This window comes from Balaenoptera acutorostrata, chromosome 1 (assembly GCF_949987535.1).
Source record: "Balaenoptera acutorostrata chromosome 1, mBalAcu1.1, whole genome shotgun sequence".
Taxonomy (NCBI): Eukaryota; Metazoa; Chordata; class Mammalia; order Artiodactyla; family Balaenopteridae; genus Balaenoptera; species Balaenoptera acutorostrata.
The window spans coordinates 6475047-6493464 of record NC_080064.1 but is presented as its reverse complement, the minus strand read 5'-3'; the positions used below and the strand labels follow the sequence as shown (position 1 = coordinate 6493464).

Below are 18418 nucleotides of genomic sequence, written 5' to 3'. Positions count from 1 at the left end.
TAGGGTCTTCAGTGGTGCCGTCTGTCTGGGTTCTAGGAAGTGTTTTAATAACCCTAGTTTGGTTCTGTTAGGTGAAACCAGAGTCTAATAACCCTAGCCGAGATGTGGAGCATGCGCGGCACCCCCAGGAGCTCCTGTCCTCCGTTCCGGTACAAAGTTAAAAACGTTCCTCGTGGAGCCCCTAAAAAAGCTTTGCTTAGAAAGCCGTATACTCCCTCCCAAGTTTAAATTGGCGTACACTTTTTTCATCATAAGGATGTAATTTCTAATGTATCATAAATATTGACATTTGAAAATAAAACTGTCCCATCGCTTTTTTAAATACATCCACTGCATTTTGGCTGCCATTGTCATTTATACCCATTATTGTCCGTTTTAAAAATACATGAATGGGCTCCTTTTTAGCAGTAATATTGTACAATTCATCTCCCCCCACCCCCAACATGTAACTAGTAATTTTCCAGTCTACTTCCCTGTAGACTTTATTCCTGATGTTAAAGCATTTTGTGCTTGAGAGTCTATTGTCAGATCACGCTTTCATACTCCCTACGACAGAAGTGTGCGTTTCAAATATGTGTGCGTGTTGTCATTTTCTTTAGCAATAAAGGTCTAAGTGTTAAAAGAAAATCTTCTCTGATTATGTTATCAGAATAATTTTTTTATAATACTTTTTTTTTGGCTGCGTTGGGTCTTTGCTGCTGCGCAGGCTTTCTCTAGTTGCAGCGAGCGGGGGCTACTCTTCGTTGCGGTGCGCGCGCTTCTCATTGTGGTGGCTTCTCTTGTTGCGGAGCACGGGCTCTAGGTGCACAGGCTTCAGTAGTTGCGGCATGTGGGCTCAGTAGTTGTGGCTCGCGGGCTCTAGAGCGCAGGCTCAGTAGTTGCGGCGCATGGGCTTAGTTGCTCCATGGCATGTGGGATCTTCCCAGACCAGGGCTCGAGCCCGTGTCCCCTGCATTGGCAGGCGGATTCTTAACCACTGCGCCACCAGGGAAGCCCCTGTTATCATAATAATTATTAGTGCACAGTTGATCAAAACAACAAGATATTATAAAAGTTGATAAAATTTTACTTTTTGTTTAATATTTATTGGAAATTAGATGATTCCGTTTTTTAAACACATTAGTTCTTGGATGAATATTACTTATTGTTAGAGTGAGGCCATATTCTGCATCAATTTTATTCTTACTCTTCACTTATTTGTAGATGTAAGTGCTCAGAAATCTTGTTTACATAAATAGATAGGAATGATAGCTTTGTCACTCAGTTATTGAATTCCTTCCATAATCAAGAAATATAATTTATCATCAGACTTGATTTTCAGTAATCTATCAGATGACACCTCCACGAGATCCTCCTTCAATTTCGTTGGAAGTAAAGAACTGGAAAGTGCCCGAGACTTGCATGAGGCTTCCGATTGTGACCTTGGAGTTGGTCCCTGCGTCAACAGGAACATTGGTGTCTTGAATTGACCCTTTGTTTGGTGGCTGGAGTTTCTGCATAGGGCAGTGCTAGTAGCATTCCAGATGGGAGAGAGGGATGCCTTTGTGTGTGAAGTGAGGGGAGGAAGATTGCGAAAGGGGAGGTGGAAGAGGAGGACTGCACCTGCCTCACGAGAGTGTGTTCTCAGGCAGATGAATTTTAGGAAAGAAAATATATGAAAGTTGAAGGTTTGGAAATGAATTCCCTTAAAATTACTTGAGTCCGTGTACCCTTAAGAAAGTCTTTGGTGTCTGCACACCCTGCTTTGCAGACTGTGGACCTGCCTACAAACCTTGCTTGTCAGGCCCACTTCCGGGCGCTGGGAAAGTGCAGGGAAAGGCCCCCGAAGGATCTGAACCGGCCTTGTGGAGAGGGCTAGCCTGGGAGCCTTCAGTTGGTCAGCCTTGGGCAGGGAACGAGGCCACACATTGTTTGGTGATTTAGTGATGAATAAATTACTGTCCTTGCCCTCCAGGAGTTTATAATCTGAGCTCATATTATAAAACAAAACAAAACAAAACAGCACCCCGCCCCCCAAAAATCTGACAAAAATCAAAATCTTCTACGAGAGCTTGTTTAATATGTTATTAAATAAGGTACGTTTATTTGCATTTTTTAATGTTTTGATGACTAGATTTCAATATAACTGGTTTCCTTTGTAATCTCACTTTATTTCTGGCATTTAAAAACCATTTTTAGAAGAGGTTAGGCTTTACCAGACTGCCAAAAAGTTCCATGGCACAAAAAAGATGAAGAACTGTGTTCTGAGTGCTGGCCTCTTCCAAGTACCACAGTTAGTTTCCGAAGAGTCCTAGATGACAATTTCAATAAAGCGGTTTCATGGAAGGACACCTCATAGAGCTTTTGGTAGGACTGTGGTGTGTTGTTACTGGCTTGGGCATGCCCCATAGATGTTTCCCATGTTACATTAGACTGTCAGTCTTGGACCTGGTACAGTCAGCTTTCCACATCTTCAGGTTCTGCAGCAGTGGATTCAACCAACTGTAGATAAAAAATATTGAGGGGAAGAATTCCAAAAAGTTCCAAAAAGCAAAATTTGAATTTGCTGCACATCGGCAACTATTTACAAAGCAGTTATTGATACATTGTATTAGGTATTATAAGTAACCTGGAGATGATTTAAAATACAGGGGAGGATATGCATGTGCAAATACTGCACCAGGCCCCATTCCGCTGTAAGAAATCCATGTGAGGGAGAAAACTTTCATTATCTCCAGATTGTGTTTCACAACAATTGAGAATGTTCTTGGTTTTATTATTAAGTAATGTGAACCTGTGACTTCTTAGTTATTGTTTGCTTTGTTTCTTTAACATCTCAACATGCATTATTTTCTTCCCTGTGCTTTCTTCGGCAGCTTATTTGCTCCACGCACCAGGTCCCCTGACTTGAAGCTACAGAGCTGCATTTAGATCAGGTTTCTTGCATGCTGCTGACTTTATCTCATTTACAGTATCACATTTCTGTTGCCATACACTGTGTGATCTGGGCCTCCCCACAGCTTTTTAACAATTAGTAATTGAGCAGGAAGTGTGTTTTTATTACAGTGGCCTTTTGATTTTGATTTTACAATCGTGTAGTGTTTAGCAGAGAGCAGAGGTGGGGAAGTGGCCCTCTGAAACACATTTTTGACAGAGAGAAGTCTGTTGTTTCAGCCACTTGGCTATCTGTCAGCAGTTCTCAGACTTCCCCCTTGTGTTGGTTGCCTGGCAACCTGGGGCTGGAGCAATCAAACCGTGGCCAGTGCTTTTCCAAGCCCAGATTGGGAGATGATTTATTGGTGGAACTGTAAGCATGGTAAACCCAAGCCTCAGAAATGGACCTTTTTTTTTTTCTTTCTTTCTTTCCTTTCCTTTCTTTCTTTCTTTCTTTCGCTAGGAGTTTATACAAACCATATCAAGAAAAAATAAAAGAAAGGGTATCAGTTGGAGGGTTTTGTTGTAAAACTTCTAAAGAATAAAATTAAGGCCTAGAGTGAGCTTGTTATTCTGTGTCTATCAACATGTGTATAGAATATTTTTATTTAGTTCATTATTACCCTTCTCTTTCTTTTATTTTATTGCAACACCCAACGTTTTAAAAGTTAGTGCTTTTTTGGGTAAATTAGGATACTTGGGATGTCATCTTACCATGAGAAACTCAGCCCAGGGAATGTTCATGGCTTGCCAGGGGTCATCTGTGAAGCCTTGATAGAATCAGGCGTAGAACCAGAGCCCAGCTTTCCTAATGCCTGTGTCTATATTCTGGATTTAATGCAGTAAGCATAAAATGCTGATTGCTCTTCTCCTTGTTTTTCAAAATCAGCTGAAAACTCCAAAGACCCTGCATTACTGTCTGCTGTGTTAACAGATGCTTAAGTAGGTCTTCCTCTTCATATGTGTGTGGAATTGGTGTGGGCAAGGGAAAGCTGTCATTGTAGGACAAGTCAATTCTGAACTTTCCGATTCTTCCCACTTCCTGCTTCTGCCGCCTTCTTTTTTAAAATATTTATTTAATTAATTTATTTATTTGGTTGTGCTGGGTCTTAGTTGCAGCAGGTGTGCTCCTTAGTTGCGGCTTGCAGGCTCCTTAGCTGTGACATGCGAGGCATGCATGTGGGATCTAGTTCCCTGACCAGGGATGGAACCTGGGCCCCCTGCATTGGGAGTGCGGAGCCTTAACCACTGTGCCACCAGGGAAGTCCCTATGCTTCTGCCTTCTTTGCCCCCGCCCCCTCATTTATAATTATAACTTTTTAACTGTGAAAATTATCTCATTGATTAATTTTTGCTATAGAAGTGAGTTTTAAAGCTCTTTTTGAGGGTTCTCCTTCATAGAGTCTCAAATACTTTCTCCAGTATTGCAAATGAGGACTATTCAGGGGCGGGGGCGGGGGCGGGGGGAGGCAGTATGGTGTGGTGAGGGCAGTCTGCATGGGGGGAGGGCACAGAAGAGCCTCAGCCTGACTCAGCAGGTTAAGCATTCCCTAAGCATTTGTTTTTGTAAGATTTTAAGGAAATACTTTGGAACTCAAACTCCACTCTGCATGCAGCCCAATGTATCCAACTGGGTATGTAAATGCACTATTAGTATGTTTGTATTCCTTATAAATATACAGATCGAATCGGTTTGTGTGTGTAATTTACACACAGCTGTGTTCACACTCCCTTAATACCAGTACTTTCAGCAAGAGTGAGGTATCATGGGAGCACCGTTGTTCCAAACAAAAGCCAGCAGAGCAGCCTCGAGGTGGGGCCCATTAACAGCCCCTGATGTGGGACCCTCCCTTGACAGACTCTCTTGTGATAGACATCCTGCTTGGAGGTAGTATGGGACCAGAAGGGTGCCTGTCATAGAAAGAAAATAGTGACCGCCAGTTAGACCAGGATCTGCCTTGTGACCCAGTTTTGCCTTTTGTAGTTGAAATACACTTCTCTTCCCCCTCCAGCCCCCTGCATTTCCTAAAGGGATACTTGATTTTCCTCTCATTTTGGAGAGCATTTAAAGTGACCAAAGTTAAATAAGGAGCCCTAGCCCTTGTCATGTTGTCATGAAAGGGAAACAGCCCAGGAGCCGCTTCTATGGCCCTGGAGCTGGACAGGGCCTCAGTTTTCCCTGTTTAGGAAGTGGGGCAGGAGTGGATCATAACAACTTCTAGACTGAGTTCTTCTGGAAGACACGTTTCACTTAATTTGAAATAACAGGCCTATATGATTTTATTTCATTTAGGACTGTATGATATCATTGTCCAATATTCTAACAATGTATTTATCTTACTTCCCTACTAGAAAACTTCTAGTGCTTTAGATGTTTTAATGTTTTATCAAAAAGGAGCAGGGATCATCCTAAACCTGTGCTCTCCACTGTGGTAACCACTGGCCACCTGTGGCCACTGAGCCCCTGAAATGTGCTAGCCCGAGCTGAGGTGTGCTGTTAGTGTAAAACGGACGCTGAGTTTCACAGACTGAGTAGGAAAAGGGAATGTAAAATAGTTCATTAATCATTTCTATATTGATTACACATCGAAATGATAATATTTTGGATATATTAATGTGTTACTAATGTTCGTTTTACCTCTTTTTAAAATATGGCTACTAGAAAATGAAAGTTCCCTACTTGGCTCACATTTGTGGCTCACATTCAGTTTTTATTGGGCAGCCATTGATCTAAACACCTTTCATTATAATTTTTGCAAAAGGCCTCCCACTAAAGAGTTCTACTTCTTTGTTCTCTTGTAACTTATAGGCAAGCCACATTTCTTTTTCAGTTTATTCCCTTTTCCTTCTGTGCCAAGATCTACTTTGTTAAAGAAGGTGAACTTTTTAGTGACTTAATTATGAGCCACTTGACCAAGGACATTTACGTGGGGACTACGGTGCTATCGCAGGGAGAGAAGGCGCCCCTCATGTCCGTTTGGGTTCATTACTAGTGTTGGGTTATTTTTAATTTGGGTGTAGCTGGGCAGCCATAATTGGCAAGAGGTATTTAGCTGGCGGTATTTCTACGTCTGTTAATGCTGCTGCTTAACTAGCCAGTTGTCATTTGACTTGAAAGTGCATTGAAGCGTGCTGCTCCGATATTCACCCCGCGGCAGTGCTGTGTTAGGCCTGCAGTAATGAAAGGACTTCAGCTACTCAGCATAATCATCTAGACTCAGAGGGTCACATAGACAGGAGATGTATAGCATGGCTCAGTGGCCTTTGCTAGTGGGCACAGTTGCTGTGTAAACCATCCAACATAAGGTCATTTTCCTGTTGGGCATGTGGTCTTTGAAAAATGGAGTGACTTTTTTTTTATATTTGCGACCACCTGGGAAGGGTTTTATGCACAGGTGTGTTGAAAAAGGAAATTGTGGGCTTCACTCTGGGTGGTGAGCCGGCATCAGGGAGTGGACTAGCGTGGTGTCTAGTGAGACTTGTATGTTTGAACGGAGAGGAAAGGTGGTGTTGAATCATTCTGTAGGTAGTAATTAGAGAGTCAAAAACTTAGCACTGAGCATAGGTCAGGAGACCTTGAGTCAAGCTGGAGGGCCAATGGCTGGGAAATAAACAGCATTGTAAGAAGGCCAAGCCAGTTCACCTCCCAGATACATTCATTTTTTCATTCAGCCAGTGATAGTGGTCACCTGCTCTGTGTGTCAGGGGCTGTTCTAGGTGCTGGGGATTCCCTCATGTACTCAGTACCATACGTAGCATGTCATGTCATGTCAGGGCAACAAGGGCTCAGTGTTAACATAGAGCAGAGGAAGGTTATAGAGAGTGATAGGGCCTGTGGATTGTCTGAGGAAGTCTAATTGTAAGATGGTTTACTGGTTGATTTAATTAATAGTTGACTAACATTGAGGTTAAAGGTTTTAGTGGTTTTTGTAATGAATCTTGTATTGGTTTCCTACTGCCACATAACAAATTACTCCCAACAATAAAAATCACCTCAACTTAAAACAAGAATGATCATTTATTATCCTGTTTCTGCAGGACAAGAATTTAGGAATGGCTCAGCTGTGCATTCTGACTTGGGGCGCTTTCATGAGGCTGCAGCGGATGGTAGATGGGGTTGGAGTCGTCTTGAAGGCTCCTTCACTTGCGAGTCCAGGCTAGGAAAACTCAAATTGCGGGGGGCTGCACAGCTGGAGCTCCTGAGGCCTCTCTCTCTCTCTCCGCCTCCCTACGTGGTCTCCCCAGCATGGTGACTTCTGGATAACCGTACCTCTTAATGTGGTGGCTCAGGGCTCCAAAGACACATGTCCAGAGAGGGAGAGCCAAGCAGAAGCTGTGTTACCTTTTATGCATGCCCCAGCCTCAAGCTACCAGCGCCACTTGTGCCCTGTTGGTCAGGATAGTTACAGAGATCCACCCAGGCTCCAGGGCAGGGAACAGAGACCCACATCTCAGTGGAGTGTCTTCGTCACACTGTAGGAGCAGCATGTAGGAAATAAGAGTCTGTCACAAATACAAAGCTTTTGTGGGTATGTGTGTTTCAGTTTGTTTTGTTTTAAATAATGTATGATCCTTGCCTGTAAAGTGAGACCTTTGACCAGCTTAGATGTTCTAAAGCTTCCTTCTGACTCTAATATTCTCGGATTCTACTATTATTACAGACATGGCAGGGAGTGAGTGTTGAGCTGACGACTGCCTAGCTTTTGTAGACATTTCTGGAGCACGTCAGCAGAGCCAGCTGTGGGGGTAGGACGACTGCTGGACTCTTCTTGCTGGCCTCAAACACCTTAGGACCTGGCACTTGAGTCACCCTTTGTGTTTCTGTAGCTACTCTTCGGGGGGGGGGGGCGTGGGCAGAGGCAGGGGGGATAAAACGGTGATGAGACCAGGAGCTGTCTGTTGTCACAATGCTCGTGAATTGAGGAAGGTAGAAGAATCAGGGCAGGATCATATTAGAACTACCTCCCCCAATTCTCATTCTCATACTCTTTGGCCTTTGGAAGATTGGAAAGGAAAGGAACCAGGAAAAAGAACTCTTTGGTATTATTCCTCCATGACAGCTGAATATTTGAAATCTGCTGTATTTGACCCTAGAGAGGACTTCTCTTAGAAACGGACAGGTTTGTATTTGGGCTTCTGTTCTGAGGACCATCAAATCTTTGGGGATGAGGTGGGGAAACGGGTCTTTTTTGCAAAACCTAGGATTTATTTAATGTTAAAGGTATCTTAGACTGATCTTCTGCATTTCCAGGTAAGACAGTTGATAAAACATATCATGCATTAACAGGGTCTCTTCTTGGAAAGAGTTTAGCCATCCTCCTGTCTCTGTGTAGGAGAGAGGCCACCTGCCTGACTGCAGGTCCCAGTGATGGAGAACTAGGCATCCACTGTTGAGGCTTTACGGATAGATGAGAGAAAGCCTGCCACTCCTCTTACACATGCGCACACGGAAGCCCGGAGGAGGCCTAGTGACCTATACAAGGGTGTCATTATTTAGTGGCAGAGCCATGCACTCCAAGCCAAGCTTTTTTGTGGGAAAAATTTTAACATGGACATACAGCATACACTCTCTGGCACTTTTGCTTCAAAGAGCAAGTGTGTATATGTTTATACATAAAATTTCCTTTAGAGGTTTTCTGTTTTGTTTTTTTTAAGACAGATAATACCCTTTAATTCCTCTGATATATATAGATACAAGAGAACGTTTTCTGCACCTAGATTCCAAGCAATTAATCCTATTTCGATATCTCATCTCTCTACTTCTCCACCCTTCCTGATTAGCTATGGACTGGGGCAGGATATTTAATCTACCTAAACTTCCAGATTCTCCACCTGTAGCATGGACCCAGTGACACCAATGTTGGAGAGTGTATTGAGGAGCCTTGAGGAGGATGAGGTCTGGGACCCACCAGTATCCATGTTGAGATTGTGATGTCCTGAGACAATGGAAGATGTTACTCTGGATAGAAAGCGTAGGACAGGTCTGAGCTAGGGAAAATGTCAGGTCTCAGAGAGACTTGAGAACCATCAGTAAAAATGTGGTTATTATTTTAAATTGTGATCCTATTTGCTATTTTTAAACTATAACTAGTTGAATGGAACTTAACTATTAACTAGTTATTCTGGAATACTGCTAGTAAATTCAACGTGTACTTACAAAGTAGAGTCAACAACAAATTAGGAGCAACATACCAGAAATCTTGGAGATGCCCACCATGGCTTGCTGGCCTGTCTCCTCTCAGACACACTGCTTCTGCTGCTGTTTATTGAAAACGTCATGCTTTACTTGGGTCACCCTTTCGTTGATATGTTAAATATTTAAAATCAAAACCCAAATGATACTTTTCAAAGCAGTATCAATAGTGTACCTCCAGCCAGAAGCGTGTTTTAGATATGGGGTGATGGGAATCTGTAACAGACAGGATTATATGGATGAAATGCAATAGGTTCTCATCTGGTGGTTGCTCAGTGAGAGCCACTGTTGAATGAACAGGTAGGCGTCCTGGAATACAGATGTTTGGAAAGGCTTTTATTTCTTCTGCTTGGCATCAGTCTTCTCTTTTTTCTCCCTACCCCTCATTAACATGGGCCCACATTTAGGCAACGGCTTCAGTTTGCTGCTGCTGCTGCTGCTGCTGCTTCTCTACACCTTCAGAAGACCCGTGGACCACTCCTCTTACTCTCTGCCTGGCTTGTGGGCTTACGCTTTTGTCTCTCCACTGGGGGCAACTGTGGTTTGCTTACTTGCAGATCTGCCTGCTCTTCAGTCGCCTGAGAAGCAGCAAGTCATTAACATAAAATTTTGTGCGGAAAACAGGGTAGAGCAGCAGGAGCCATTTTCACAGCGGGACTCAGTTTAGTACCTACAGTGTTTCCCAAACAGTTACGTAAGAGGACTGAGCAAGAGTCGCTTTTCAGAAGTCCTGGTGAGTTTCTGACTGTGATACACTAGTTAAAATTCACCAGAGGGAGTTAATTTTGAAAGCTCTCAGCCAGGGGTTAATGCAGAGTTATCTTTTAGCCATTTTTGCAGCATTGCCCCTCTCCCCTGGCTCCTCTCCTCTGCTGTAGACACAGGTCAGATCCAGCACTTGAGATGAGCCGCGCTGGGAGTTTCACGTGCGCACGAGGGAGATAAGCGCATCTTATTCTTTGGCCTCATCTACCCAGTACTCCTCTGTGTGCAATCCAATTTGATATTAAGAGTAATCTTTTTTGAGATATGTAGGGCAGGTATTTTATGGTCAGTTTAAAAGATGAACAAACCGAGACAAGAATAAATTAAGTTTCGAGAATATAGCCTGTATTTGTCCATTCGTAGACCTTTGGGAAACACTTAACATCTTGAAATGCAAACGCAGGCAGCAGGTGCCCATCACAGCCCCGATCCACACACTCTCCTCAACTCCATTCTGAGCCTTCACCCCATCCCTGAAGTTCCCCGACTGTTTACGTTTGTCAGTCTTGACCCTCCCACCCTGTTCAAGGATTTGGTGACACGTGGTTAGTTTTCCCATCTGTAAAATGGAGACATTAGTAGCCCCTGCCTCGTAAGGTTATTGTGGTGCTTCAGTGAGTCAGTTCGCGTAGAGCCCTTAAGAGAGTGCCTGCCATAGGAGCACTACTCAGTGCTGGCTGCTTTTGTTGTTGAATAGGTGGTGTCTCCCTACCTTTCTCTCACCCTGACACGTAACAGTGAAGCTGCTTGCCCCAGGCCAGCCCGGGTCCACCCCTTCCCCCCACCCCCGTGGGAGACAGTCAGTGTCTGGGCAGCCAGTGAGGCCGTCATCGCCCATGGGCACAGGGCTTGGGAGGCTCTGAGCTGGGGCAGGCTCAGCAACAATGAGCGGAACTTTTTTTTTTTTTTTTTTTTTTTTTTTTTGAGCGGAACTTTTGAACTTGTTACTTTATCATAAGAGAGAACGTTATCGCATTTTGACCCCATTATGTTTATCCCTATTACGTATCTCCCATTTCAAAAGTGGCTGTGTCTAAATGGCCGTGTCAGAATTACTCTGTAGAACAGAGGAGCAGACCAGATCCTAGGACTTCTGCGTTTGAATCTCATATTCTTTCCACTCTACCGAAAATGAGAAATAGAGCTCTCCAGATTCTACTCAGACCCAAATTTAACAGCAAGTACTGTGTCCAGGTAACTCACTTTTTTAAAAGCCAAGAATTAAATGTTCTCTACCAGGAACTTATAAGTAGGTAACTTCTGATGGTGATATGAAGTTTCAGCTCAATAACAGAAAACTATAGCAATGTGTCTAAAAACTGGGGAGTAATTACGTAACATGATTATCACTACAATGGCAATCATATTACGGTGTATAAACGTATCAGATTAACATGTTGTGTACCTTGTAACACAATGTTGTATGTCAAAATATATTTCAATAGATAAAATCAAAATTGGAGCGCAATCACAGACTAAGTTGTAAAACAAAGCAAGGCACAGTCTCCTTGCCATTAATAAATCTGTGTGTATATTTGGGTCTCATCTGGCTATGAGGATTGAGAAATAGAAGAGGACTTGTCTTGTGCTCCCAAGAAACACACAGGTTGATTGAAAACAAAGAGCACCAGAGAAACCAGTGCCAACACCTGGAGAACCTCAGCTCGTGGATCTGAGAGTGGCCGGACGGCAAGCCTGTGGAGTGTAAGAAGCAGGGCTGCCTGGCACTTGGAGCAGTGACCCAGCCACAGCTCCCGCCTCGGAAATGAGCAGTCTTCTTTCTCCTGCACCCTTGGCATCTTAGCAGTCTAACGTCTATACACCGTCAGGGACAGAACAGCTAATGGACAGAGACATAATTCATGAGGCCTTGAATCTCAGCACTGGAAATGCTGAATTTCAGCTCAACTGCTAGAATGCTATTAAGAAACAGACCGCGTCTGTGAACTTTCGTTTAGAAGCTTCCAGTACCTGTCTGTCTGTGAGTCGATAGTGTTAATTATGAAATTAAAGTCTTAAAAAAACTTCAGGGTCTTCATTTGCAGAGAGATGAATGAATAGAGGGAACGGAGACTACAGCCTCAGTAACCTATTTAACATACTGACCTATTCTAATCATTGACCACTCTGAGTGGGTTGGCTTTGTTTCGATTTTAAAGGCTACTCTACATTTCTGGTAAACCACAAGGTAAAGGCTGGTCTCTGAGAAGCAGATGTTTTGCCAGTTTGAGGCCTTGTGGCTTTCCATAGAGAAATAACAGTACAGGCCACATGAAGCTTTTACTTCCTTTTTTTAAAAAAGTGGGGCCAGTGGTGCTTTGCACTTGATAGCATAGTCATTGATATACACTGACAGCAGTGGTCTGTGTTCACCATCAGATGTCAGATCCATATTTCTGGAAGTAGTTAGTTTGAAATGTCTATGAGACAAGTGTTCCCAATGGGCTTGGACCATAGATTTAGCCTTAGAAATAGTAGTGAGAATCTTGGATGGTATTTAGAGCCATGGGAGCAGTGGAAATCATATTGGGAGGGAGTTTGGAGAGCAGAAAACCTAGAACAAAGCCTTGGGGAGACTCAGAGGTTGAGGAGAGAATTAAGCCACCAGGTGATACGAGAAAAATCAGCAGAGTTTGGTGTCATGGAGCCAAAAAGATCAACTTTGTTATCAAAGTTCAAAATGGACCCTTTGGCATTTAACAGTCTATTTCCACTGTGACCACCCTAGCCCAGGCTCTTGTCATCTCATGGTTTGTTTCATCTGTGTATCACAGACTTGGGAGCTCCAGCTGCCTAATGCTATAGGGAGGCAAGGTGGTATAAGATACAATTCCTGTCTTTTCAGAGCTCATAGACACTATGCATACATGAGGCCTTTTACAAATAAATAAATGTGAAGTGAATGGGGATGGGGACGGTCAGGGAGGTCTCACTTTGGAGTGGGAGGGATTTGAGCTTGAGTTTGAGGTGAACTGGACATAGGCTCTGGAGAGAAGTATTGAAGGTGCCCCAGAGTCGGACGTTCAGACAGAGGTGGGAGCTCGGGCCAGTTGGCATTACTGGACACCTGTTTGGAAAGGTAGGCCAGGACAGTATCCTTGTGCCCCTTGAATGCAGGGCTAAGGGTTAAACACCACCCTGAAGAGGTCAAAGAGCTACTCTTAGGTAGGGCCTGGGGGCAAGATGGTGTACGACTCCTGATGAAATCCGTGGTTTTGAAAAATTCCTCAGCAGAGGCTTGTAAATGGCTGGATGGGAGAGGTGGGTTAGTAGGCTAGCTAGTAGGAAAGAAGGGTAAGGGTTTGGCCTGGGACTACTGCTGGAATGAGCGGGAAAGGAAGGCACTGAAAGACCTTTCTTAGGAAGAATACTGAAGAGTTGATTTGATTTGATGGGGCAGATGGAAAGGGCAGAGTTGCAGATCATGGGACCATGACTGAAATTGCTTACCTCTGTAGACGCGTAGCCCACTTCACCGAGACTGTGGCAGTAGTGCTGCAGGGCATGGATTTTGGAGCCCGGGTTTGAATTCTGCCTTTACCGCTGAGGAGTTGGGTGACCTTGGTCTGGTTACTTAACCCACGGTGCCTCAGCTTCCTTGTCGGTAAAATGGAGATAATAGCAGTACTTCCTTCTAGGTTGTGAGGACTTTGAGGCTCCTGGCATATAGTAGGTACTTATAACTATTTGTTGACTAGGTGCTGTTCAGAGGATTATAACAAGTGGAAGAATCAGGGTCTGAACTCAGTTTGCGGAACTCTCCCACATTATCCTGCTTCCTCCAGATTCAGCCTTTCTCAGATGCTCCTTCACTGGGCCAGCCTCTCCCAGTGAACCTGCTGCGTGTCCTCACACACGCATGGCCCTGCCATTCCACCATCTGACTCACGCCAGAGCCCACCTCAGCTTTGTGTACGCTCTCCCTGTCTGATTACCACTTCCTATTCCCTGCCTCTGTCTTTGCTGGAGGGCCTTCCCACCCCTCCACACCTGCAAATGCTGTCTGCTCTTCGCCATCTGCCTCCGTGAAGGCTTTCTGAACAACAGTCCATCCCGCTTCTCGGCTCCCTTGCAGCACTGGTGAGCTGCGTTTACTGCTTCCTGCTTGGCCGACCTAAGTCTCAGATTGTTCTGTAATCACCTCACACACATTTATCTTACCTGCTAAAAATGAATCCGTTTTAATAAAGGTCCATGGCTACCTTTTCTGTTGTTATTTTAAAAATTCCTCCCAGTGTTAGGTGCTCACTAAATACTTAACTTCTTAAAGAGTAGAGTAAGAAGCATTAATTCTGAAGGCCGAGGTTGAGCTCCGGTCATCCTCATCTCACAGCTGGGCTCCCTCTGCAGCCTCTTTAACTGCATTGCAGCCGGTCTGTCCCTAAGGCACGCCGAGGGCCACACTGCCACCAGAGCAGTCTCTGTGCCGTCTTTTCATGGAACGCTCTTGCTTACACTTCTCCGCTGGCCTTCAGCTAGGAGCAGAACTCTTCAGCCTGGCCTGGAAGGCTCTTTGCAACCTGACCTTCTCCCCCCTCCTCAGTCTTACCTGCTGGGACTCCACTCCGCACACCCTGTCCTCCTCGCAGTTCCCAGGATGATCTGTGTGCCCTTCCTGGCTGAGCCCTCTGCCTGGCGCCCTGCTGGAGCCCACCTGGCAGCTCATGCTCCTCCTTGTCTCTCCCCTAAGACGGCAGCAGAGTTAAGTTGCTTCCTCCTCCTGACCCCACCTCCCGCCTTTTGTTCCTCTGCTGCTTTTCGTTGGGGCCCAGAGATTGATCTGTTTACCTGTTTGCCAGGCCTGGCCTGCTCCTTGAGGGCAGGGCAGTCTCGTTCCTCTCCACATCCCGGTGGAGATGTGGAGATGCTCTGCACGCAGCCCGGGGTGCGTGCTGAGCATATAAATGATACTTTTTTCAGGTAACGAGGGTCACTCTGCTTCAGACTAGAGCAGAGCTTGCTTCTTTCTTGTGCCTTGCCAGATTTTTCCTTTTGAACTATACGAATTATGTTGAAAACTGACAGCGATGAGTCATATCTTAGAAAGGGGTGAAATCTGAAAATGCAGAGCCTCCAGGAATGGAGTAGGAGGTTGCAGATCGGTCTTCCCGGCCAAGTCTGGCTCTTCACTGAATTCGCCCGGCTGGTCTCAACCGCGGGGAGTGGGAGGGACTCCCCTCCCGGTGGGCAGGTGATTTATTGGCTGGGAAGCTTCCGCGGTGATTTAGTTGTGAAACGGCGCCCGGCGAGGTGCCGGCTGAGGCCTGGGCCGGGCGGGAGCGGCCGCCCACAATCCCGGGCCGGAGGGACCTCGGGGGTCGTCGGGGCCAGCCCCCCCGCTTCGCAGCCCGGGGGCGGCGGGCGTGCGCTGCTGACTCTGCCCGCCCGGGGGGAGGCCCGGAGACGGAGCGGCCCGGGGAGGGCCCCAGCCCGGAGCCAGACCCGCGGGCGCCCTCTGCTCGCGCCCGCCGCGGCGGGGAGGAAGTTTCCGTGCTCCGCCGCCCGGGTCGACTCCCGCTGTTCGGAAGGAGGAAACCGAGGTAGCGGCGCCGGGGTCCCGCTCGGAGCCTCGGGGCGGGGGCCGGAGCCGGGCCGGCGGGCGGCGCGGCGATCCAGGCCGCCTTTTGCAGCCGCCCGCGGCCGCGCTGGGCTCGGCGCGCCGCTCCGGCCTCCTCCCCTGGCGGCGGCGGCGGCGGCGGCGGCGGCGGCTGCCCCAGCCCCGCGCCCCGCGCCGCGCGGCCCCGCGGCGGTCACACGCCGAGCCGCCCGGTCGCCTCCGCCCTGCGCTTTGTGGAGCCGGAGCCCGAGCCCGAGCGCGAGCCGAGTGACAGGCGCGGCCTCCCGCCGCCCGGACCCTGAGTGCGGCCCGCGGCGGCCCCGCGTACCTGTGGCTGCCGGCGGTCGGCCGCGCGGGACCCGGCTTCGCGGGCCGAGGTGGGGGCCGGGGGGCCGGCAGTGGCCCTGCTGCGGCGGGGAGGGGCTGCCCGGGAGGAGTGGGACAAAGTGAAAGTCCCCGGGCTGCCGAGGGAACGGGGGCGGGGAGGGGCCGGGAAGGAGGAGGGGTGCTGGTGTTTGGGTGCCTGGTGCCCCCGGGCGGCTCTTGCGGCCGGCGTGGCGGGGCAGGCAGGACGGCCGGGGTTCGGGCCCGGTGGGCTGCCGCGGTGCTGCTGCCGTCCTGGTGAATTCCCCGGACTAACGAAAGGCCTTTGAAGCCTCCAGGGTGCCCTTCTGGAGAAAAGTCTCCAGCTTTGGTCCCGTTCCCCCCTTCTGCTCGGCACTTTGGGAAGCTTCGTTCTCAGGTGGGGACCAGTTGTGCTGTTTTATTGATGGAAGCACGGAGCGTATGTGTTGTTTATACCTCCGTGGACCGATGCAGAGACCGGAGGCAGCGAAGGCACAGACGGCTGCTTGCCTCAGACACGGGACGTCTTCCTCAGCCTGTCCGAGTGCGGGACTGGGGATCTGACGGAGGCTGTCTGGGCGGGGGTCCCGGCTGTGCTGCTGAAATATTCCCCCAGCCGTGTCGACGTTCCCTAGCTCGGACTTCTTTGGGGTTGTTATTCTGCTGATTGCAGAGATCTTTGCTGACATCCTGTGTTGTTTTTGGCTTTTACATCCCATTTGTTGTTTCTTTTTATCACAGAAACGCTTCGTTAAGGGGCTCAGGCAGTACGGCAAGAACTTCTTCAGAATTCGAAAGGAGCTGCTTCCCAATAAGGAAACAGTGAGTACAATTGGACTTTATGTAACTTGATTTTTTCCTCTTGGCTCCTGCTGCTTCTCCGCACTTGATCTTGTGAAATGGTTTCCTTTAACTCTGTGTTGTGCTGGCCTCTAGGAGTCTTCATTTTTACTTCCTTCACTTTTAGTTTTAGCTCAGGATTCTAGATGGTAAAGTGACTGGTTATGCTTATCACCAAGAAAGTGGATTTCAGAACAGAAGAGTCTTTGGCAACAGAGGTTTGGCGGGGGTGGGGAGGGGCGGGGAGTCTGGGGTGTTGGGGAGTTAACACCTAATTTTAAATACAGTGGCTGAAATAGAAAATGTCATTTATTGTTAGTTTGGATTTGGTTATTGACAAAAGTCATCAACAAACAATAGAGCTAAGAGGTTTGTAGCTCAATGTACTTTAAATTCTCTGGGGACTTTTATTTTTTAATGTTGCTATGTTTTGAAGAGTAGTTGTACCTAATTTTCCAGCCCTAAAAGTTTGCACTTTTTATTGGACAGATGCACAAGGATCCCTGTAAGTTGCTTGAAATGAGGCTTTTAAAAATTCCTTTGGTATTTCACAAAGCTGAGAATCAGGTCTGATGAGTGCTCTTTCTAAACTTGGGGTAGGCGGGTTTGCTAAGGAGGCTTGGGAGTGAAGTTATGTAAAGAGAATGCTAGCAGGAGATTCATTCAGTCTTACCTGAATGTGCCTGTGGTTTCCTACAGGTGGTATTGGAGGAGGGTGGGGAGAGTCCTCCTTGCGGCTAGGCCGAGGAATAGGGGAGACGGGGGGATGGAGTAGGCCAGCCACTTCCCAGTGCCTATGGCCCAAGTACTACAGAAGTGCACTTCAGGACTTGGGGATGGGAGGCGAATATTTCGACATTGAGTGCTGCTTCCCCCACCCCAGCTTTTGGGAGTGGATGGAGGAGAATATCCATGAAGAATACCCATGACAAAAGCTGGTGGGTTGGTTTTGGTTTTGGTTTTCTAATTGGGTATTGGGTATTGTTTATTGATTTCCTCTTATTCAATTTTGGTTCTTTTATTCAGGTTTTTTTTTTTTTTTTTAAGCCAACTGTTTCTGGACACGTTTTCTGTACAGCACCTTATAAACAGACCTCATAATAGGGGAGAAGCGTTCTGAGATTTCAAGTATAGCCTCATATAAATTGGTGGTTTGCATTAATCAATCATAATTAGATTAAATTTTCAGTATTTATTATACATCTAAATATGCTGAGATGGGTCATTTTGAGGATAGTTGAAAAAAAAAGCTTGTTTATGGGCATTAAACTAAAATATATTATCAGTCTATATAATCAAGTTACTTTTTGCTCTTTCCAGAACAGAGTGGTAAGAGGTATTTAATGTGGAGCAATGAAAGAAATACTTCTTACGTTTTCTGAGGATTTCAGTTATTTGAAGTAAAAACTAAAAAGGCTTTACCCTGTAAAGTATAGGAATTTTGGTTTGGCCCAATTGGAGTGAAAATGAGAGAGATCATTGAGTAGATTTCAGCTGATGTGAGGGGCCAGATTATAACCTCTCAACTCAATTTTCTCTCTCCCTGTGCTCTGCTAAAAGTTGCAAACCATGAAGAATTTGATACAAGATATCCCTCTACGATTATTTTATCTTTCTCTTTTAAAAAGTAAACTTAATAGCAAGATTAAGCATTGAATCTAAAATCTGGTGTCTAACATTTGGAAGTGCCAGACACTTTGCATTTTATCTCCCCTGTGAAAAGGGATCTGAATAACCTTTAGCCTAGGGAATGGTCTTCTCATCTGTTTTTCCCCTTGCTCTTGGTTGTCGCTTATTCTTATTGA

General features: G+C 46.3%; 1 protein-coding gene across 7 annotated transcripts in view; it reads left to right on the top strand.

Moving 5' to 3' along the window:
- The window catches only part of RERE (arginine-glutamic acid dipeptide repeats), a 419003-nt gene that overhangs the window by 341483 nt on the left and 59102 nt on the right, over window positions 1–18418 (top strand). For all 7 annotated transcript variants that reach the window (XM_057531191.1, XM_057531176.1, XM_057531184.1 and 4 more), the window contains one exon: window positions 16515–16595. In XM_057531191.1, coding sequence (XP_057387174.1) covers window positions 16515–16595 — 81 coding nt within the window. The remainder of the gene's footprint in view (window positions 1–16514; window positions 16596–18418) is intronic.